The sequence below is a fragment of the Pieris napi genome, chromosome 14 (genome assembly GCF_905475465.1).
Source record: "Pieris napi chromosome 14, ilPieNapi1.2, whole genome shotgun sequence".
NCBI lineage: Eukaryota > Metazoa > Arthropoda > Insecta > Lepidoptera > Pieridae > Pieris > Pieris napi.
The window spans coordinates 7,960,444-7,984,672 of NC_062247.1; the positions used below are offsets into that span (position 1 = coordinate 7,960,444).

General features: G+C 33.5%; 1 protein-coding gene across 13 annotated transcripts in view; it reads left to right on the forward strand.

Moving 5' to 3' along the window:
• LOC125055919 (TLD domain-containing protein 2) overlaps nucleotides 1-24,229 on the forward strand; it is an 89,009-nt gene that overhangs the window by 34,498 nt on the left and 30,282 nt on the right. For 6 of the 13 annotated variants that reach the window (XM_047658669.1, XM_047658670.1, XM_047658663.1 and 3 more), the window contains exons 3-7: nucleotides 10,338-10,400; nucleotides 10,759-10,856; nucleotides 17,281-17,342; nucleotides 18,164-18,299; nucleotides 23,109-23,201. In XM_047658669.1, coding sequence (XP_047514625.1) covers nucleotides 10,338-10,400; nucleotides 10,759-10,856; nucleotides 17,281-17,342; nucleotides 18,164-18,299; nucleotides 23,109-23,201 — 452 coding nt within the window. Of the gene's footprint in view, nucleotides 1-10,337; nucleotides 10,401-10,758; nucleotides 10,857-16,356; nucleotides 16,570-17,280; nucleotides 17,343-18,163; nucleotides 18,300-22,889; nucleotides 23,042-23,108; nucleotides 23,202-24,229 lie in introns of those variants that run through there. The other 7 variants (XM_047658678.1, XM_047658671.1, XM_047658672.1 and 4 more) reach the window with 3 other exon arrangements.

Sequence of the window (24,229 nt, forward strand, 5' to 3'; positions counted from 1 at the left end):
TGCGGTTCTGTCATCCACCATTCGGTGCGCATGTCCCAACCACTTGAGCTTGTTGCATTTTATAAATTGATGTCGTCCAAATAGGGCCAAAAATTCTTCTAAGAATGATTCACTCGAAATTGTAAATTGTATATGCGCTGCAGTTATTCGCTTGTATCTGTAGGTCCTATAGCTGCGTCACGGAGTGGTTTCATCATAATATGGCCTCACTTATTTCCGCAATCGTACATTCACCTTTGTCTCTTTGTGTAATGGTGCCATATTGTTTAAGGACCCTTCTTTTTACTCTGCATATTTGAGTAACTCTATATCTGGAAGTCCAAAATAAAAAACCCGATCTAGAAATCTCCTGCGCAATAATTTAGATTTCTTACTTAAGTTTGTTTACTTAATAGACTTCCGTTTCTATTCTGCGGCAAGAATTTCAACCTGATTTTTAACTTTAAAATAAAAATTATGGTATTGCACAAATAAAGGTTGTGAGGGTGATTTAATACTGACGCAATAATATTCTTTCCCCTGTTGAATATTGATGATCTGGCGCATGATTCACTTAAACGATATTTACGTTATCTGGGTCACGTATTCCGTTAACACATTAATTGTATTCGTTTCATAAATCTTTTGCTTGTTTTGCCTTATGATTGTTATTGTGCAAGTCTAATTGCTTGTTTACAAAATAGAATTCTTCGTGTTCATCAGAAGTTGGCATTATGCCGCACTTCACGTATTCTCGTACTGACGTTTTTGTTACTACTAATGGATTGTTATTAGTTAGTACTGCTTTTGTCTCCTTATTAATGAAAACCTGACAAATATCATAGTTTCTTTCTTACTAAATATTGTACAGACATTTTAACAAAATGTTTTCACTCGGAAGTCGGGGTCATGAACAATAGAATTAATAATAACGGTTCTCTTTCCTACGGCGTTAAAGTGTCAAACTAGTAGAGCAAGCAAATCTTTGTGACCAGATACTGTGGCCTTTCTTTGCAAGCTTTGCAATAAATATCTTGCTGCACCTTTAATTAAATTGTACCAGCACAATTTCTTATTATCTTTAACAACCTTGCCCTTTAAGCTTCGCTTACCGCATTGACCACTCTTACATACCGAAAGAATCTATACATATTCTAATTAGAAGTTTTTATTAATAAGGTATGCAACCGATCCACTCTCTCCGCTCAATACAAGTTGTAAGGCACGTGATTTTATCAGTATAGGAAGTATTTTCAAGACAATACAAGTAATTAGGTAAATGAAATAAATTATATTTGCAATGAGGCAATCGTGATTCTATTCGCAACTGTTTTATTTGCGGAAGATAACGTGTACACGACTATCATTTTATTTACTTTAATAAGCTACATATGAAGAAACGGAAACATTAGCAAACTATTTATATTGCAAGATTAAATGCTTCCTTCCGAATGCGGATTGACCCATTTGCCTGTGGTCACAACTAGCAAGGACAGCCGCATTCTGGTTCTTGTTATGTGTAGTCAGACACGGGTTTCATTAAACGCAAGCAATGATATGACATTTTATAAGGTATACGTGATTAGTAATCGGAAATCCTTTTCATTGAAACATTTCAATTACAAGCGTCATCTATTGTGAATAGCGACTGCATTTTATATGAGGATAACGTTTCTATTGTAACGTTACCTAGATTTGATTGACGCAATTTAAAAACTGATAGATTTTTATTAATTTGTCTATATATTTAGATGTATGTGCCAGGAGCAGAGCAGTGTTGGTCTAATGGATTCAGCGTGCAAATCTCATGCCTGAGATCGTAGGCTCAATCCTTGGCTGTGCAACGATGGACTTTATGTCTATGTGCTCATTTGACACTTGCTCGTACGGTGGAAAATATTGTGAGGAAACCGGCATGCTTTAGACGCAAAAAGTCGTCGGTGTATGTCAGGCACAGAAAGTTGCATATTAGAAATGATCAAGGAACAGATATAGAAATCTGAGACCCAGACTTAAAAGGTTGTAGCGCCATGTAGTCAAATTGGACGATAAAGCCAAGTTGGCGGTGGCAAGCGCCATTTGAGGAAAACGTGATTTCGTGGAGGTGAATTAAACGGAATACGTATTACGTAGTCTCGTATAGAAGTTCATTTCCTCTATGTCATCAATTGGGCTAGTTTGCGGACGACACTGGGCTAATTGCGAAGCTCCGCAATTAGCTGGCTGATGGATGAGCTAGCATCATGACATTTGTCAATGCCACTCATTCGTGATAGAAAATTTAAAGTTTCATCAGATACCGTTATCACTTATCACGATTTCGTATGTTAGCCCTGGCGTTGTGTCTATAGGCTAATAACGCAATGTGAGCTTAAAAACGAAAAGCCGTCTCTATAAGAACGTATTGCTGGTTGTTTCTCGCTAAAACTCGAGAATGGTTGGACCGATTTGGCTAATTATGATCTTAAAATATTTGTGGAAGTTCAGGGAAGGTTTAAACAAATAAGTAAAGAAATATACTAAAAACAAATGAAATTTCCAATAAAAACTGTTTCTAGCTGGGAATTATTTGATGCCTTTTTTTTAGAAAGAAAAATTGAAATAGCTGTTTAGTAGCCTGTTTTAAAAAATTTGTATTAAGTTTTGACACAAATATATGTAGGTGATACGAAGTTCACCGGGTCATTTAGTTCGTAGTAGTATGTAATTCGTACGTATACGACATTTGGGGTAAGAACTTTAATATTGAATAAGGCCTGAACCTTTTCGCACGGTGCTTAAGAATAAAACTTTCGTTGTCATGGCAACAATTCTTATGCAATAAAGTATATAATCTGTGATTGGTTTTTAGTCATGTAGGTTTTGATTTTCCTTATAAAGTTTTGTTATGAGGATACACTAATACATCTATCCTCGTTCGTTGATGTGATTCAGTATAGTTCTCAAACTCCCGTGTTAATGTGTCGGACTTTATGAATATGTCACGAAGAAAAGGCTTAAGAGACTTTTTGGTGTCTTTCAATTCGTGCTCGTGTATGGTGAAAATAGTTCCGTTGGATAATGTGTATGTAAATTATATATTATATTGGTTGTAAGAATAATCAGAGATCAAAGTTCATACAACGAAACATCTCTTTTCTGTATGCAATTGAAAACTCGCTTTTTAACCTCAAAACAGAAGGAGGTTTTTAATTCGACGTTATTTGTATAATATAGTATTATTTTTTTGTATATAGTTGTTTTTTCTGAAACCCAAAGCTATGATTGAGAAAACTTTATTGTTCAGAGGTCACAAACTTTCCACTATACGATAGTTTCACTTTTTGTTTATGTTTAAGTGATACAACTCATGGACACTCACACTGCCAAATATCTCGAACGTATTAACATTTTATACAATTTATTAAGTATAAGTTTTTCGAGTGATGTATATACGAGCATGCATTCGTTTAGTTGCAACTTGCAAAGCAAACGGAGAGCTTTTCAAGTGTTCCATATAAAAATGTAAGCTTATTATGATTCCATTTTACGAGTTCTTATAGTTCGTATGGCCTCATGTATGGCTAAGTGTCAAACTATTTTTCGATATTTATGACAGCATGGATTATGGCTGTATTGGGCGTTCTAATTGATGTATGACTCATTACTACCTTATTTCATTGAAAAGTTGCATTTTGGGTCAATTACAGTTATACGAATGTGCTCTGAATATGTAAGTTATAACGGTATTTAAAAATATATAAAGGTCCGAATTGATAACCTCGAAGTTTTTTTAAGCTTTAAATTAACACTTTTGTTATAACAAAGTAAAGCGCCTTCGAAGACTAATTTCGCTCACTAACTCGGTTTGTATATATAAATCAACAGTCATGGTTTTGATTTACTTGACACGCAAAAATTTAGACTATTTAAATCATAAGAAGGGGAACAAGCGGCCTTATCGCTATTGAGCGATCTCCATACCGGAAATTGAAGCAAGGTGAGCGTAGGAACTGCAAAAGTGCAATGATATAATATATAATGTATACAATAAAAGATCAAAACATTTTGTATATATACCTTTATTTTCTTATCACACATAATGAAAATACCGTACACTAAATAAAAAAATACGTAGAAAGAAAGAAAGAAAAACTTTATTATACACAATATACAGGATATTTAGGTAAAATAAAGTGACTGGCCCCCACACTAAGATTCCTTGTGTTGTGGGCAGCCAGTCTCTTCCTTTTGACATGTAAACACAAATTTATATTAAAACTATTTTTGCACAATAATAATATTTTATTTTTTATTTTTTTAATAATATTTTTGTATCAGCATAGGACAGCTTGACAAGATATTGTTTGAGATTTTTAGTAAGTGTATGTAATGTGAGTTTTGAAACGATTTGTCGTATAGCTTAAAAGCTGTATCTTTTTATGGGACAAAAGGCAAATTGAGCAGGCGGGGGTCACTTTTAATAAAGTGCTTAACGCCGTGGACACCTGCACAGCCGGGGGGTTTGCGAGTCCATGACCTTTTGAGGGAATGGTACTCTCGTAACTTTAAGGGCCCTAGGTTGTAACAGCTGGTGTCAAAGAGGTGGTGCGGGACAGAAAGTGCCTTAAAAACATTGGTTATGGAACGCCAGTCATCGAGGTGGAGAGGATGAATTCGGCATTCCATAACAGTAGCAAGCAGAAAAGACTATATTTTTGTTTTCGTTTTCTCATGTATGTGAACTTGGCCCCTTTCAACAAAATTTTTGTAATACCTCGCTCTACTAACTTTCGTATAAGTTACGCAATGATCATGTTAGTTTTATTGCTTAAAATTAAGTTACACGTACTTGTTTCGCCTCGATTGTGTACGCAAATTAGTATGTTCATAATGAAGTTTATAAATTATACCGTTAAGTCATTTTTCGGCTATTACTAAAAATGTTGCGTTTTATATTTGGACTGGTACATAATGATTTTGATACTATATTTATAATTTATACGGATCTCTTTTACATATATAATATAAATTGGAGGCGGCGATATTTTAGCGGCGAAGATACTAATAGATGATTATAATGTTTACTAACAAACTGTGCATAAATACAGCCGTAAATAGTTATCATTCAAATAAAATTTTAAAAAGATTAGTATTAAAATTAACACTTAAATAAATTGAATATAAACAAGACAATAAACAGTTTGTATTATCTCTTCGATATATGTAGTATTTAAATTGTATTATTCTACTTATTCTTAGTATTGCGTGAGAGTGGTCAATTTATTTCTTATGCAATTGATTTTTAATTATTGTATTGTCTTTCTTGGATCATTCTATAAAAAGTTCAAACCTTGCAGTTCTAGTATGTTAATCGTGGGTATTTTAGAGTTATTGTTGTTGCGCCCAAAAGAAGGGATGCCAGCATTGGACCCGACTTCTAGCTCTAAAACCAGGGCTAATGGGCCGATGTGAGTATGTTCCTTGCCAAGGTCCATCTCTCGTTAATACCCACTGAGGGTCGTGGCTTGAACGGCTGATGGCATCGTGGGATGCGGACAAGGTTACGCCTTTACCGTGTCCCGTCTCGGGCCATTGTTGGCTTTGGTTGGGTGTGCACAGTAGCGAGTATCACATAACCCTATTTCTCAAAACAGTCGCGCCGCGGGATTTACAAAAAACACTAAATAGTTGTTATTCATATATATTATATACATAATGATAAAAAGGCCAGCAACACATACATAAGCCTCTTGGTGTTGAAGGTGTCCATTGGCATGGGTAAACACTTATTTCTAAGCGACCTGCCTGCTCTTTTGATCTGTCCCATTTAAATAATAGTGTATATTATTATATATAAATAAAACAGCAAATAAGCTCTGCAACAGTTGAATATTATTATTCACATGGAGATAATATGACCAAAACATAGCTCTAGGTATGGTTTACATTAATTGCGAGATTGTGTTCAACGAAATGAAATGCCTGAGTTTTTCTTAACTCATATTGGTGTTCAATTGGAAAACGGGGCATAGACTATTTATAAGAGCGAGAAGTAGAACGTAGTAAATCTATCTCTTTCGCTCTATATCCTCTACAAAGCTATAAATCCCAACACTGCAGGTAGTGTTGGTAATTAAAATGGTCTCTGAAAAGCACATATTTATTTTGTCTAATTCTATGGTCGCCATATTAACGATACGCTAACATTTAACTCACTCTAGACCTGAACATCCAATGCTCAATGCTTAGCATTCTAATGTTTTCAAGGAAAATATTAGTGGCATAGAAGTGGAGAAGTTTACACGTGGAATAGCGTAAACAATGGCATATTTCATTGATGTATACACTAATACAGGAGTGCAATAGGAAACTTGGTTTCGTATTATATCGGACCTGCCATTAATATGCAGTTATGCTATCCGCACCTATCATCTTACATGTAAACAGATAGTTGTAATAACAAGACAATTATGCGGTCGGTATGTGGCATTAACATATAAAATTTCATTAGTTTTCATTTGGTTAGTTGGTAATGGAAGTTTTTGCTTATGCGTTTGAAGATTCCGTTAATCTAGAGGTGAAATACATCAAAGATAGTGGGGTTTAAGTTTCTGTTTGTCATTCTAAGAGATTTTATTTAACAACTAACTGACTCGACAAACGTTGTTTTGCCATGTATATGATTTCTAAGAGTCATTGTTTTAATTCAATTAAGCTATTTGCTATAATTAAAAATAGGGATTGATAATAGAGGGGTGAAAATTAAGGGTTGTATGTATTTTTGTATGTTGTATCGAAAAAAAAAAAGTCTAAAAAATTTTTTTTTTTCGGTGGACACCCTTTATCACTTAGGGGTTTGAAAGATAGATAGTAGCTGATTATCAGACTTACTGAATATGCACAAAAAAAAATCATAAGAATCGGTCGAGCCGTTTCGGAGGAGTATGGGAACGAACATTGTGACACGAGAATTTTATATACTAGATAGAGATATGTCAAGTCACTCTCTTATTTTAGGATTGCTGTTTATGGGTAGACTGAAATCTTTCAGCATTTGCGAATGTCTTCTTTAAATTAGTAAAAAATAGAAGACAGAGCATTTATGGGTGTGGCAAATATTAAGCTTAAAAATGAATTGAAGCTCAAGAAAAGAGCGTTCCATTTTCTAAAAGTCGGTAACACACCCGCTAACCCCTGGCGTTGCAGGTGTCCACGAGCCAGCGCTCATCACTTTATTCAAAGTGACCTGTTTGCCTCCTGTCCCATAAGGCAATTTAATATAATGCCGATATTTTTTGTCTGTAACGAAATTGTTTATTATATACACTATCGAGTTATAGTCATTGTTTTTTTTAATGCAAACACATTATAGAAAGGTAAACGTTTAACGTAACTTATTTAGTATGATGTAAACAATTAATATATACGTATGTATTTTAAAATATGATTTTCTCTCGGCACTTACTTAAAAAAAATTATGGCACTCATGAATAATTAGAACAGATGTGTATGTGTATCTTAGGATTTACTGCAGTTCGAGCTTTTACAGTAACATATGGATGTTGATGAACAATATCATGGGCAGATATTCGAAAATTATTTAAATTTATTATGCGGTTCTCTTTGTGCGAAACCTGTCGTCTGTCCTTCATAGGCTCAGAGATAAGCTCATTATGTATTGCATGGTTTTTACTTGTCAATTTAGTACAAGTACAAAAAGTAGTACATTAATAGCTGACGTTACGTATTTATTGTACGGTAAAGACCTGTAGAACTTGTTTGGCGGTCATGGCGCCCGGTGAATGCGAAAGTGTAAGGAAAACTATTACTCCTTATTAATAATAATTCAGTGGCACGATATCACATAGCCTTAACTTAAGATCCGTTTCCGTAAGAAATTTCCTTTCAAGAATTAATTGTTGATTTCGATGATCAGCGAGTTTTCTCGCAATCTACGTTTAACGTGTTAATTGTGCTTAGATATCGATATCCGTTGAAAGCCCGACCTCGGAGTGCAGTGTTGCACGCTTAGCCTCTTGGACAGTTCTCTCTTATGAAGTGTAAGCATTAATCGACCATTGCGTGTTCTGTTATTATGAAAATAAATATAACAAAACACTTTTTAACCACTTCAATCTTTTTAAGTACTTTTATGAACCTTTAATTAACTTACACAAAATATAAAAGTCAAAATATCTTTATTCATATAGGTAAACAAGTACACTTATGAATCGTCAGAAAGAAGTTAAATTAATTGTAAATTTACATTTACTACCAGTTCGCAAGTCAAGGGCGTAGAGTGGGTAAGAAGAACTGGCAAGAAACTTTCCGCCACTCTTTTTAATCGCCAAGTATTGAGTCATACAAATTGATTGAACTGGAGCAAATCAATCCCAAGGATTAGGATCAATTAAGTATTTCACAAATTTATAAAAAGCTTTATTGATAAATTTTCGTTTAACTCGGGCTTTGAATTTATTTAGTTTATAAAAAGAAAAAAATATAAAGAGTGCAGATAGCCTGGCAATATTTAAATTACGACTAAAACTCCATCTCTTGAGTGATCCCAGTTATCTACGTAAATGAAATTCCACCCAAGTTCTACTTCGCTAATTCATCCTTGAAGCTCTTCAATGACCCCCGACGTAATAAATTGTATCTTTAGTATATAAGTTCTCATGTAAGTGACTATTGTCTGTTATGAGAATAAATGTCTTTAAACCTAACCTTTACTAATATGTATTATCAAATTTGTGAGGTTGTAGGCTGTAATCTGTAAATATACTGATACAATTTTGAAAATTATTTTACCAATAGAGAGAGAGTATTTAGTAAGTCTGAGAATCGGCTACTATCTTTCAAACCCTAAGTGATGAGGGGTGCCCACCCCAAATATAATTTTTTAATTCTTTTTTTTATTTTTTTATTATGTGGAATTAAAAAATACATACAACCCTTAATTTTCACCCCTCTGCGATTAAACCCTATTTTTATTATTATAGCAGTAGACAGTTATTTTTATTGAACTAAAAATGTTTCCTAGAAATAATATACATGGCAAAAAACATTTGCCGGGTCAGCTACTATTATATAAAAAGAAGTCCTCTGCGGACTCTATTTGTTCTGTTCACTGAGAAACTACTACATCGAATTAATTGTTTTGACCAATATATAGAATTATTCATGGTGTAGGTATATAATTTTTCTAGGTTTACGGTTACGCGTGCACGGGCCGATAGCTAGCAGAACTATATGTTTGAAACATTATTTTACAATCACAACCTCGGCAGATATTCGGACATACTAATTTGGCAATTATTTCGAGACATACAATCATGAATTTGTTTTTGGACCTTGTTATATTCGTTAATCGTTTATTAACACTCGGGGTCAAAATGCGCTTTTCATCCACCCGTGTTTATCTCACGTGACTACCAATGTAACAAGAGCTCTTATTAATCGCGCAGAATTCATTTGTGATTGACGTAAACGATGTATCGTAGGTCTTCTTTAATTGGTCAATAAGCTGGGCCTGGTCAAGGTCTTAGGGTTTGTTATCTGTTGTTTAAATCACGTGTACAATCATAAATTTAATGTATTTCTCAATCCAATTATCAGTCTCTAATATGTGCTCTCTGCAGATCAGTTTATTTAAATATTGTTTTGTGAGGCTGTGTTATAAAATTGTTTGGTAATTATATTTTTAAAATGTGGGATTCAGTGATTTTTATTACAAGGGTAGTAGGTTAAAATCTATTCAAACTCAAACATAACTTTATCCATATAGGTAAACAAGTACACTTATGAACGTCACAAAATAAGTTAAATTAATTCTAAATTTACATTTACTACCAGTTTGCAAGTCAAGGGCGTAGAGTATTTATAGAAAAATAGTATTGTCCTTGGGAATTGCTTTAAGGTCCCTTATCAACTGACCTTACATTTCATTTGTTAATACTTAAGTAGTCCACGTATACAAAACCAAACTTTATCACATTTAGACAGCGTGTAGAATATAATATGTCCCCTTATTTTAATAAATTAAATTTATCTTTAATATTCATTTGTCACATTTGATTGATTTACTTTCAAAGAACTGACGCGCTTCAGTAAAAATATAACTGATTGATTTACGTTCGAATAAGGGAGACAGTTCAGTACTTAGTGTAATATGTAGACTTGTAATTAAATTGCAATTGTTGCAAACTCATTAGTCATCACTTACTAAATGTTACTTAGATTACTTATATCGGTTCACAACAGAGACAAATTTTGATTTAATTATTACAAGTATATATTGATTTTTTGCACAATCTAAGTAACATTTGTAGTATGCATGCACTGCTTGTGTTTAGCTCGTGTTTTGTTGCATGCAGGTCTAGAAGGGCGTCCCAGCAGCTGTCCCGGAGCGCTGAAAGTATTGATCAGTCATACAAAAGGTAAGTACCTTATATATTGGACTTTTGTAATTGGATTTATTTCAATGTTGTTGCCTGAATTCGAATTTGTACAGAACTTTATAGTGGAAACATAGTCCGGTCCAGATGTTTTTTTGGTTGACCAACCTCAGATATCAGTTATCCAACGAAAACAGAGTTTAATAATAATAACAGTTAAATTATTAGCTTATAAATGGGTAATTTTAGAAAAAATACTACTAATATTTAAAATAAAATGAATATCTTAAAAAAATATATTTTTATCAACTGAAGTTCCGATGGAGCTGATTGAAGAATTCAAGTTTAATTGGGTTATGTTGGGGCCAGTTTTTAATATAGAATTTGAATTTTTTTTCAGGTCCAAAAGCCGATCTGTGGACCATGGCTTCGCGCCGCCCTTCGACCTGGATTCACTTCGGTCGAAGGTTGAGAGCCGATTTGATGCTGTACAGAAAGGTATTTTTCTTTCTACACTTAGATATATAAATAATATGTGTTCCTGTTTTAATATGGAATTTTGCCATTTGGAACTTTTGTTGAATTGGTTGCTTTCCTCCCATGATTGGCTGAGACGAAGAAAGCGTTTCATTATAAACTAAAAAACAAAACACAATTCACAAATCTTTTTTTTATCTATATTGAGTACAGCCAAGTCGGATTTCTCGCCCAAAACAAATTTTATTTTGCTGGCGTCTCACTCATAGCCAGGTTATGATCTCTAAAGCATGAAAAGATAGTTAATAAGCCATATAGGTTACGCTTCTGAGAAAATGTAGGAAATGTAATTTTGAATGTATTCAGAACCGAAGCGGAACCGCCGCAAGATGTTGTTTATAAATGGATCGTAGGGAAATTCTTATTTATTCATATCAATGTCACTGGAGCTTGTTATCTCGGCGCGGAGCGGATTCTGGCACAGTCTTCTAAATAAATATGCCACTCATTAAAACAAGTATCCGGCAGATAACGTAAACTATATTAATAAATTCGTCCAAAATATTTACATAAGAACACCGACGGTTTTATGGTTTATTTGGTTAAGAGTAATAAAATTTTGGTCTCTCGTAACAGTTCATAATAAGCGCTTTGGAGCCATAATAAATAATAATTAAATAGATGATGTCCTTTGTTGATACGAATTGGCAAATAGACCACAGATTAAACGTAGTTAATAATTTGAATTTCAAATACTTCATCAAAAAAAGAAAGACAGATAGAGAGAGATTAGTAAACAGTTGCATAGATTAGAGGAAAGGAGGATTTGGAGGAGGCCCTTACTCTGTGGGAAGTCGAATACTAATATCTTAATATATATAAATTACGCGTCACGTTGTTTGCCCGCTATGGACTCCTAAACTACTTAACCGATTTCAATCAAATTTGCACACCGTGTGCGGTTTGATCTAACTTATAAGATAGGATAGCTTACATATATATATAATTTTACTGTCCGTATGTATATCTCTGAACTCCTCTTCAACGGCTGGACCGATTTGAATGTTTTTTTGTATGCGTTTGGGTGGAGTCCTGAATGGCTTAAATTCACAATTCAGCCCGGCAGATGGCGCTAAAGTCGGTACTTTCATACTTTGTTTAATATCCTAATCGCTTGAAATATTATGCAGGACAACGTCTGTGAGGTCCGCTAGTAAAATATAATAACAACATCAACTTAATGTAATTTTAATTACTCGAATATAAAATATTTCAATTTAATTAATCTAAAACTCAGGAGCATGAGAATGCTGTAAAAAGCATGATGGCGCATTTCTTTTCATTGTAATTGTTTGAATCTAGTGGAATTACAGACAAGCGACACGATCCGGCGTATAGTTTCGTCATTCGTATTATATCTCAGCGCCTAACCTTTAACATAGTATTCAAATTTTAAAGCTAGACAACAAAATTACCTACAATTACTAGCTTAAAGTTTAAAGATCTGAACCGTACCAGTTTAATTAGCGTGGTTATGAAAAACAAAAGTGGTTCAAGAACAAGCTTTGCATTAAAATTGTATTGTGTTTGATATTTACGAAACTGTGAATAAGCTCCCGTCGAAACCTTACGGACGTTTGCAATTAATCATTCTTTATTTTCTGTTTTCGTTATTTTTAATTTCGAACAAAATGCAAGTTTTAACGATTGTCGGAAGCATTGGGAATAAAGGCTTTCACTTTGGGATAAAAATGATATAGTAATTAATTTAATAAATGTATATGCCATTTATAGGTTTTTATAATAAGACTAGCTGCCCCCGCGAACTTCGTTTCTCCTTAATGTGATTTTACTTAGCCTACCTATATAGTACATACCCACATGGAACATTTTGCTATGCCGCCACAGAGACTCTTCGGTTTTCTGGAATGAAAACATTTTCGGTTTTTCTGTGAATTTTTCTCTGTATAAACCTTAGAGTTCAAGTCGTAAGATTTTAATAAACAAATAAAAAAAAGAGGTCGATCGTAAAAAAAAGAGAGGTGAAAATTAAGGGTTGCATGTATTTTTGTATGCTGTATCATAAAAAAATAAAAACAAAAAATTGTTAAATTTAGGGGTTTGAAAGATGATAATAGCCGATTGTCAAACTAACTGAATATGCATAAAAAATTTCATAAGAATCGGTCGAGCCGTTTCGGAGAAGTATGGGAACGAACATTGTTACACGAGAATTTTATATATTAGATTTAACCGAAACAGATTTTTGGATAGTTCGATTTTCTGATGAACCGTAGAACCGAACCAATTCTACTTAGGGTCCTACACCAGAGAGCATCAATTACTAAAAGGCCGGCAACGCACTCGCGAGCCCTCTGTCATATAAAAAAAGTGTTTGTATATAAACACACCTAGATAGCATCCCCACACAGACAGGACCCATAACCGTTAACACTGCAATCGTATAAAATAAGACTGCAATAAAATTACACAGGATATTTACAGGTCTTAAAACTACATTGCTATTAAAGTGGTAAACCAGTGAATTATTTCATTTTAACATCTGTTTCAGCAGATTTGTTTTAATTATCAATATACCGAAATGATTTATGAGTCGCGTATTCCAGACAGCTGACGTCATTCATTTAAATTATATTGTTGTCTAGGTGATCCGCCCGACTTCGTCTTACTCAACACATTTCAATCATATTTAAGATCGAAATATCACGATAGATATTAGATCGATAAGATTTAGCCTTTGAGCTAACTGTATCCATATTCCATATGTCAAATCGCGTAACTTTTCTACTGTCGTAGAAACAAATAATACAAATAAATATATACAATAGATAATGCACGCAGGGCTTAAACAATTATGACTCTTGTTTGAAATTTTTGTGATATCAACATGGTTTTAATATATTCCTTTCACCATCATAAAGTAATATTTTTCTTCTAGTATTATTTGTTTCAATATTTATTTTAAAATATCAATTAATAAAGTACGTTTTATATAATAGTATTACAGGCGATGGGTGGGTCAAAATGCCACATAAAATTTACAGAACTAAGGTCAACTGAAAAATAATGCTAGCCGCCAATGTGTATATGAAAACCGAGTGTTATTTATGGTTCCTACTGTTTTGCTGCGCAGTGACAACTAGTTTAATAGCCATTGGCAATGTTTTCTAAGCAAAAACGAGTTGTTTTTAATCACGACGGTTTTTTATACAATTTTAATGTTTATTTCTGTTCGTTTTTTTTTAATTTTTCGATTCATTACATATTTTCTTAGACTTTTGCTTTAGTCTTTTTTCGTAATATTTGTCTATAAATGCTTGTCACATTAAAACTTGTATTTTGTTCTTAAATAAAATATATTAATCAAAAATTGTTTAGGCGTTCAGAATTCAGAATCACGTTTGTTGTCTACAGGTACACTATTATGCGGTATGCAATAAAGGTAGCAAATTATTGTTTCAAAATATTTGGTATTTTTTACAAAACTTGATGATCACATAAAGGTGCATAGCGTGTCTCTGGTGCACTGCTGGAACTTTGCCCAAATATTAATCGCATCGCTACTGCGTTTTATTACTCTGCACTTAATGTGCTTGCAATTTCTGTGATCTCATTCGTTTAGGGATTAATTTTGTAAACAAATTTATTTCACTCTCACAAGTTGAAGTTGTGGTGTGCTCAATTTTGTTAATATTTTGTAAATATTTAATATAGATTGTATGAAAACGCAGAATTTCAGTGTAAATAATCCGCTGGCTAAGCGATTCTTGACCCTGAGGTCAGTAAGAAATAATTCTTGTATACCTACGGCTCGCTTTTTTTATCTCTTACAATTCAATTATAAGAATTTAAGATATTAAGGACAATAAATATTTCACTACTATCTTCTTACTTATCGTAATTTTGTTCGTTAATGTCTTAATGAGATTTAAGTATCCATTTAATTTTTACACAGGCCTCTTTGCCGGTGTTTTTCTTTGCTAGTTTGTAATTTCTATTTTCTAATATAACTTATGGCTTATCCATGCTTATGCCATTAGTCTAATAAAAAGTGGTCTTATGCCATTAGTCCAGCTTAGCATGGGACTAGGTCAATTGGTGTGAATTGTCTTTAATAAAAAAAAAAAAATAATGTGTGTGTGTGTAGTCTTGTGTTTTTTGTTCTATGCGCGTTCTTAAAAAAACATCATGGGGACATGGCATGACTTAGACACAAAACTTGACGGTTTGCGAAAGCCACTGAAGGGTGACCAGAAAATAGTAATAGAAAATATTATAAAGAAGAAAAGATAAATGAAGCAGATGAAAATGCCCAGATCCATAAAGGGTTGTATGATGGGTGTATGAAAATTTATATTTCCGCACACACATGGCATTGAAACCGTCTCTGCTCACTCATCAACATCTGCAACTAGATATCGGCGTTAAACGCACGTATATGATGTCGTTAAAAGACCGACGAGTCTTGTAAACGGGTACATAATAAAATTTGATGGGAAAGTTTTGCATTACGGCTTAATGATAGAATATCAAGATGACCATGAATTTTTAATATTAAATATTGTTTTCGGTATTTAACATTTATGAAAAGCTGATAGATTTTTATTATTTTGGCCGGCAACGTACTAACGAGTGTTTGGCATTGAGTATCCGCGGTTGGCGGTATCACTTACCATCAGATGAGCCTTCAGCCAGTTGCCCTGTTCTAGAAAAATATCTCGGAATGTCACTTATAATTATATTGTGGACAAGCGGAAGGGAGACTCACCTAAGTGTCGCGTTGGAGAACTAATAATTACCATTTGCAGATATTGAGAAAAACAAATAACATTGCACTTATCGAATGTTTGTTCGTACTTGTTAATGCATCAATAGTTCAGTGTTAAACTAACTAAGGAACCTTCTTTTATAGAGTCATTTCGCTAAAAATGTCGGCTAAGATTACCAGCTGTTATTAATATTAATAGTAATCGTTACTTGTGCCATAAGGTTCCTACACCTGGTACTTGACACTAAATCACTATTCAACAGGCGTGACTCACTAATGCTAAAGGAATTTGTATGGGAATGTCGTTATCTCACGTTTTGTCACGTGACCATTTTCATACAAATTCGTTTGGCGTTAGTCGGTTACGTCTGTCGAAAAGTAATATTGTCTCAATCCCCTGGTGAAGGTTAGCATAGTGTGGGTTTTAACTCAGAATCGGGCGTCAGTTATACTCTATCTCTCTATAACTCTGTTATTGACCTCAAATAAATAATAAATAAAAAGGTCCAACTATTAATTGAAAGCTTTTGTTATTAAATTGTATAACAAAACCTACTTAATCATTTTCTGATTAGATCGATTATCTGATCTTTGTATAGTGTTTGCAATGGGCAAATGCTAGTATATATTATAATCACTAAAGAATAGCGACCTTGCAACACTACGTACAGTTCCTATGTTGGCTAAATAGTAAGTGGATAATGGGATTACCGACGTAGCCTCCCAGCTCGCAGTGAGCGACGTATCTTGAGCGAAACAGTCAAGTTCAGCTATTGATTTCTCTGTCAAAGCCAGTTTCACGAATTCACACGTACACGCATTTGTCAATTCAACCAAATTGATGGTTGAATGTCCCGCGGTGCCCTTTGTTTAAAATGTAATTCACGTGAAAACGGTGTGATTTATGAATTTAATTTGTGAAGCACAGATTAATGATGGATGAAGGTATGAACTTGGTGTTGAATTTAATTATTTTTAATCTGTAGGTGATGAAGATAAGGATCAATCTAGCACATTGTATATAATAAGGTGAAGAAAGTATACGTTTATAAATAAGCCCTTAATCACGTTATTGTGATATTTCACGTTTTATATAACCAGTAGCAGACCGGCCAAGCGTTGCTGTGGCTAAGGCTTTTGTTATATTACATAGTAGTAAACTATTCATGGGAAACGGTAGGAGAATATCAGTAATGGAAACCACCATGCTTTTTGAGTGGTTATGCCATTAAATTGTAGCGTATGTGAAACGTTGGTACTTTTAACATAGCGCCCATCTGTTAGTATTGTGACTATCAAAGAAATAAACAAATATTTTGCAATAAAATAATATTGCGGGTATAAATTGAGATTTAATCTATCCTATCTTTTAAGTTAGATCAAACAGCACACGGTCTGCAAATTTGATTAAACAGTGTAAACTCTTTGTAACGAATTTCAAGGGACCAAGCATTTTTATTCGTTATAGACAGGTTCCGTTATAGAGAAGGAAGAAAATGTATGGGTATTGGTTTAAAACAAATAAATTTAACTCATTTTTACGTTATAGAGAATTTTTCGTTATAACGAATGGCGTTATAAAAAGTTTACACTGTATAACCATGTAAAATGTCAACGAGTTTTTCTGATGTAAATTAAATGCATAACTTTTTTCAGACGAGGATGAGCATGCCAAGAGGCTACCACCCCCACCCCCTATAAAAACTGTGACGTACACGGTAAGCGTTTAATTGTATTTGTTTTATAGTATTTGTATTAATCTATCTAATTTTAAGGTCGACATTTAAATTATTTGATTTAACATCTATTTTATTTATTAACACGTTGCATTACAATATAATAAATGAGCAATTTAAATGAAAATTAAATTAGATAAGGTAGGCCAGAAGTGCAAGAATACATATTACATATAGTTATTAAGGATAAACTATATAGGAACAAAAAACAAACTAAACTAATATATATTAAACATATTGCCGACTTCATGGAATTCTAGTTGGCGTATAACACTTTCATGAAGCCCATAGACAAATTTAAGCTACGAATATGTATAATGTTAATTTGTTAGAATTGTTTTAAAGCGTAAATATGATTTAATATTAGACGTAAGGAAAATGTTCTTTCCCTGTGTCATTGTTTTATTCATATTGTGGGAGTGTTTATTGATTTTTCATATGCGTCTTATAACAAAAACACATTAATGTTTGGTTTTTTGTTTTCGTTACTTTTTGTTTGCACACTGATTGATTCTCTATTCAATTTAATAATCAAAGCATTTGGAGCATTTTAAAGTTCATGTCCTTGTCCTTAAAGACATGACAGAAACGACAAATGGAGGTGCTAAAATATTTTTGCGCTGTTTCTGATTTAGATTGTGTTTTAAATTGAAATGTAACAAATTTAATATAGGCTTATTTAATAAGAGTAAATAGATGATGGAGCTGCTTTCATATTGCATATTTGATAATAAAACTTTTTGAAAAAAAAAATCCACTTATTAAATGAAGAGATTTTTTAGAAATGCAATTTTATGTGTCAGGTTCGTGACCGGGACACTCTGACGTCATTAGCTGCTCGCTTCGACACCACGCCCTCCGAGCTGACCAAACTTAATCGACTGGCCACGCAATTCATCTTCCCAGGACAAACACTTCTTGTCCCGGATAAAAGAAAAGGTATTTTTTTTTTAGAAAATGTACACCTGTAGTTAAGAACAAGTATAGTTTAATGAGTTCGATGATATACAAATACATATATTTAATTTGTCTAAAGTCCCTTTACCAATGGGTTCTGGAGTACTTCTGCCTATGCGATCTTTATAGACAAGTAGTATGTATGTGCCTTCCCGAAGTGATTATTTCGGGGTATTGAACCTAGGAGGGTGTTAAATGCGTTACCAACTAAACCACGACATCAAAAAGAACACACTACATCATTTACAAATTGATATCGCCTAGATTATTTCTTAATTTCCGTGTTTGTAATCTTTCATACAATTTGTCGAATTAAAATGAGCAAAAGTTTAAGATTTTTTTACGTTGAAACAGTTATAAATATATCAATGACATTAAAACTATAAATCATGAAAGCAATAAAATTGCTACAACTTTTCACAACATACAAGTTTATTGGATTTATTTATACTGAAATATTATGTACACTATTTAAAATAAGCGTCTTTTATATACATATTTTATACGGCTTGATAAATTTTATAATTTTTTTGTGTCGTAAAAAATTTTATGTCCCATTTTTTATATTATTGATTTGGCATTAATAATATATATATTATTCATAAAAAATATGGTTGTGACAAAATTGATCTAGGGCTAACCCATACTTGGGAGCCCCTGTGTTGTGGGTGACCAGCTATGTATAAGTTATTCAATTACTGAAATATTCACATAAAATAATTTAAATGGCAACACTACGGTAGAGATGGGTCAGCTTATGTTAGTACAGACATTTTGGTGATGCTTGTTGTATTTGAATGCGCCTGTTATATTGAAAAAGAAACATTGCTCTGCAGTTTCTCTAGGATTTGCTTGATTTATTTCTAAAAGTACTCTTGGATATTAAAAGTGATCTGACTTTTTAGGGTTTACACATACGTTTAACTAATTGTGGGTAAAATGCACTCCAATAGTCAATAGTCAATGTCGACTCATTGGTCTAGTAGTAAGTACCCCTGACTGCGAATCCATGGGTCCCGGGTTCGATCCCCGGCTGAGACGAACATCGATGTGATGAGCATTTCGTGTCGTGCTTAGGTCTTGGGTGTTTAAATATGTATTTATATGTCTATCTATCTATCTAAAATATGTATGTATATCCGTTGCCTAGTACCCATAACACAAGCTTCACCAGCTTAGCATGGGACTAGGTCAATTGGTGTGAATTGTCTTAAAAAAAAAAAATTCAAATCATTTATTTCAATTAGACCACCTAAAATGGTACTTTTGAACGTTAAATAAAATATAAAGATGATTCTAGTTGCCCCTTCCAGAAGCTAGTTTCGTGTGGAGAAGATTGGGCAAGAAACTCCACTCTTTGAAACTATCATAAAAATAGTTCATTTCCAAACCCTGTTCCATTAGGGAGAGGTTTCTCATGTACTAGAGGATTGAACTTAAATATTCCTTACGCATCTTTCCAGAACAATATAGAATTGCTGTTACATTAATCATTTACAAAAATAGATTATATAATCAAATCAGTGTCGTTATCTAATTGTGATATAATCGTACGCAGTATCAACCTTGTTTCATATAATAATTTCATGTATAAAACAAACCGAAGGTGGGCTCAAAAATTCATAGGCTAATATACAAAAAAATCTTTTTTTTATAGAATTTGATTTGATTATTCAATATAGTTAGTTGCCCTTGAGAGCGATACAACGGCCGGTCTTACAATTTTTAGATACCATTTTTATAGTACGATTTGTCTTTAGCCTAGAAAAAGGCTTCAGTTTCGGCGATTACGTCCGCATCAGCGAAAAATTTCTGTCCAGCAAGTATTTTTTGAAAACAGGAAAAAGTAGCAGGGGGCCAAATCTGAAGAATACGGTGGGATGCGAAAGCAATTTGAATAACATAATATAACAAAAAATATATTTAATCAAAAATTACAATTAAAAAAAAGTATTATGACGCATTATTCACTATTTCAATGACTGTTATTGAAAGAAAATTGAATATCGTTGTTTGAGTGTGCGCAGAATTTTATCTTCATAGGGCCGTTGACCAATCGTGACAAACTGTCGTTTTACTAAACCGTGACGATTCAAACAAGAAACCCATTTACGTAAGTGGCCTTCACAAATAGCTATAGTGAAAATTGCTATAGCTTTCACGTCGATTCTAGAAAAATATTTGACTAGTACATGCCGCTGTGCACGATTAGATTAATATTTTCTCTTCCGTTTTACGCCCTTGATTTGAGAACTGGCACTAAATGTTAAGTTAGAAGCATTTCATATACATTTCTCTTTTTGACGTTCATAAGTGTACATTGTGTTCCCTATATGATTAAATTATTTTTTACTTTACTTTACTTTAATAAATTATTGCATTAACAGAAGTTAAATTCAATTAATGAACAAAAAGTTTTTTTTATATAACAGACACACGGGGCAAACGTACAGGAGGCTCCTTATAGTTTAGTGATACCGCCCATGGACACTCACATTGCCAGGAGCCTCGCAAGTGCGTTGCCGGCCTTTTAAGAATTGGTACGGTCTTTTCTTGAAGGACCCTAAGTTTGTCATTCGTAGTTTATCGTTCTTAAATGCCCACGACATCGCTCCCGTCGTAATCATACAACCATTGCGCATGCGTCGGTAATTCTTTTTGGAATTTTTAACCATCCAAGGAGCATTTTATTGAGCTGTGAGTCATTTATAATGCATAATATAATTCCGTTCAAGAAAGTGTAACTGTCCACACCCTTGACAAAAACAGATGTTTGCCTTCATAAATAAACTGAAGCGGAAGTTTTTAGTGCAATTAATAATAATTATGCGCACTTGGTTATTCATATCGATTATCGACATTGATCGATATTGATATGGTTTGCTAAGTGTAAGAAGATTGAGGTTTCGTTTTTAAATTCAATTGATTTTTAATGCATTTAACTTCGTTCCATTTTTAACTTCTAAACGTTGCTGAATTTGTACAAATACCTAAGTTTTTTTTTTTTTTCTCTACTTGGTATATATATTACAAAATGTATTTTTACATTTAATCCTACTAGTAGTATCTATGATGTGTAGAGACATATAAATCGCTTATTCTGGAATCTTTGAAATTACACTTGAATAGAAATATAATGGTATTAAAGTAATGTTTGAATTTACATTCTTTATTTACCGTATTAGACAATAGGATTTCAGACATTTTAATTCTTGTCGTAATTGCGCAAACCAACAATTAAACGAATTGTGTTTAATGACTACGTAATTATTTGTTCAGGGCGTTTCAAGTTTAAAAAAAACATGCTTGTTGCTAAATAATATATCGAGATATTCTTAATGATAATTCGTTCAAGCAATGACTAAAATTTCAGCGAGTATGCTAAAGAATAAAAAAATCCAAATAAGTATATATACTTAATAATTATGAGAGATATGGACACCTCTGCTATTTATGGGACGCTGTTACCTGGTCATGCTTCGGTGATGCTGGGGGGTTTTAGTGGTTATACACAGTAGCGAGTCCCACAGAACCCATCAGCTCAAAGCAGTCGCGTTGCCTTACGCATTTCCCCACGAAAAAAACTCTACTATTTATATGAAAATTACTTGAGATTCTAAGAATTGTATTTATATGAGACTGGCACTATTTAAACCAACATAATTTTTGATCGCGGAATCTTAACCTACTACTATTTATAAAAAAAACCGCTAAAATACTGTTTATTAAAAAACTCTTTAGGATATTAATTCATGACGAGTTTTCATACAACAGTCCGTGCTTTATTTCTCGTTTTTCGCCACTTTAAATAATTGTCCTTGTTCCAACCGGATGTTTACATCATAAATGGCAAATTTTCCTGTACGTATTAATTTTGAAATATATCACACGTAGAAATCATATTTTCGCGGGAGCATTCATACTTCATAAACTCAACAGGAGTTACGCACTATGTGGACAAAACATTTATAAAAAGACAGACAAACACCACTGTCTCCGTAATAAAGATCTCTTTGTCCTTGCCGCGACATAAAAATTAACCCCCCCCCCCTGTATCACGCGGCTGTGGCTTCCCAGCGAAGCCTGCGACGTGCCCAGAAAACTTCTAGAAGGAGCTAGGCTGGCTTAATTTGCCAGAGCTTAACGCACAACGAACCAAATGGGCATCTAACTGCGGTAACTGAATACATACTACACTACTATACATTACCTAGCATTAACGATAACAGTTTTATATAGCTTACGTAATTCGTTACCGCTTATCAGTTGTAAATTAGTTTTAAAATGTGTTACCTCTTTAACAAGTTTTAAATCACAATTAAATGGCATGCTACGTGAAATTTTCCGCGTCGATAAAATTCCACAAGACACCATAATGGTCAGTGTTGAGTTATTAACGTACGTTGTAGGTCATGGACGCTGCAACAATGCAACTCGTTTTCGAGATAAAAATTTAAACAAAAAGACAATTTTGCATCGAATCTAATCAGATAAATATTTGTAAGCATTGGTTCGCGTGACGTCGACCTTTTTTTCAATTTGTAATCTGTTGAAACAGTTGCGTCGTGGCGGAGTTCGCCTGTAAACGCGCCAGCGTCGCGCGTATTATCAATTAATCATTGTTCCATTTAAAATTACGTTGACGATATGGACTTTATCGCTCGATAATACTTTTGATATTTGAAGAATGTTCCAATTTGAATTCCTGAAACGCTGGTACCATGGTGCGTATAGTGGGAAAGAGTGTAAATTTTTGTGTACACTGAATAATTGTTGGTTATGTGTCTTCAGATGGCGATAAGGAGTCTGATGGCCCTTCAGAAAGCGGCGATAACACGTCGGAATCTACTCAAGGGGCACCGAGCGAGCCAGCGCAAGAAAAAGGTACTAGAATTGTCAATTAATTGGTAATTACGTAAAAAGTAATTATGCGAAACTAAATGAATAATAGCGGGATAATTAGGATCCAATGCCGTGGCTATAGTGTTTTGTTGTTCTGCAAATTGCGCGCAATGACATTTAGATATTTTTGTTATAACGTTTTCACTGGAATCTTAAAAATATTTTAATATATTTTATAATTTCATACAAAAACCGTGACATACTGAAAACACAATAACGAGGTTTACTTGCTCAAGGTTTCGTCCGCAGTCTGTTTAGGTGTTACTGATAAAACGCAACTTTATTTTTCTAAAGTATTTGTAAATAGTAATTCAATTCTTATTAAGGGTTATTATGGATGCGTGTTGAAGTACACAACTCTAACGGAAGTTAAATTTTCTTAACGAAACTTACTTAGACTTAGCGAAAACGTCCTAGAGGTCGATTCTAGAAGCAATGGCCGTTTTGTATAGAATATTCCAGATTTCTGAAATGTATGTCCCAATAACCTTTTGGTATCTGACACGCATATAAGCGAAAGAACGCGCTCGTGAATCTTCTGGCAGTGTCCATGGGCGGCGATGTCATTTAACGGCGTCAACTCCAGCCAGTTAGCTTATAAAAAATAAAACCTTGAAGGATAATTCTTTAAATTAAAAAAGATATAGTAATAATAATGAATCAAAATTGTAATTAAGAAAGAACAAAAAATTGTTTTGAACTATTAAGTTTGTTATGGAAGAGCTGAGAACTCTGCCACATGTATTTTTTACTAAAAAGGATCCTTAATACATTGTTATAATGAAGAAACACATTTTAATTTTTTTCAATAATTAATAAATGACGATTATATAAAATGCCATGTGTGGAAGAGAAATTAAATTACGACATTACCTATTGTTGTTTTGTTATCGCTATGCGTGAAGGAAAGTTATCGCCGCTTTCTCACCATAAACCTCTACAGTGTTGCATGTGAAATATGGAATTTTAATCAGTTTTTAAATGAAAAGTTAGTATTCATATATTTCATT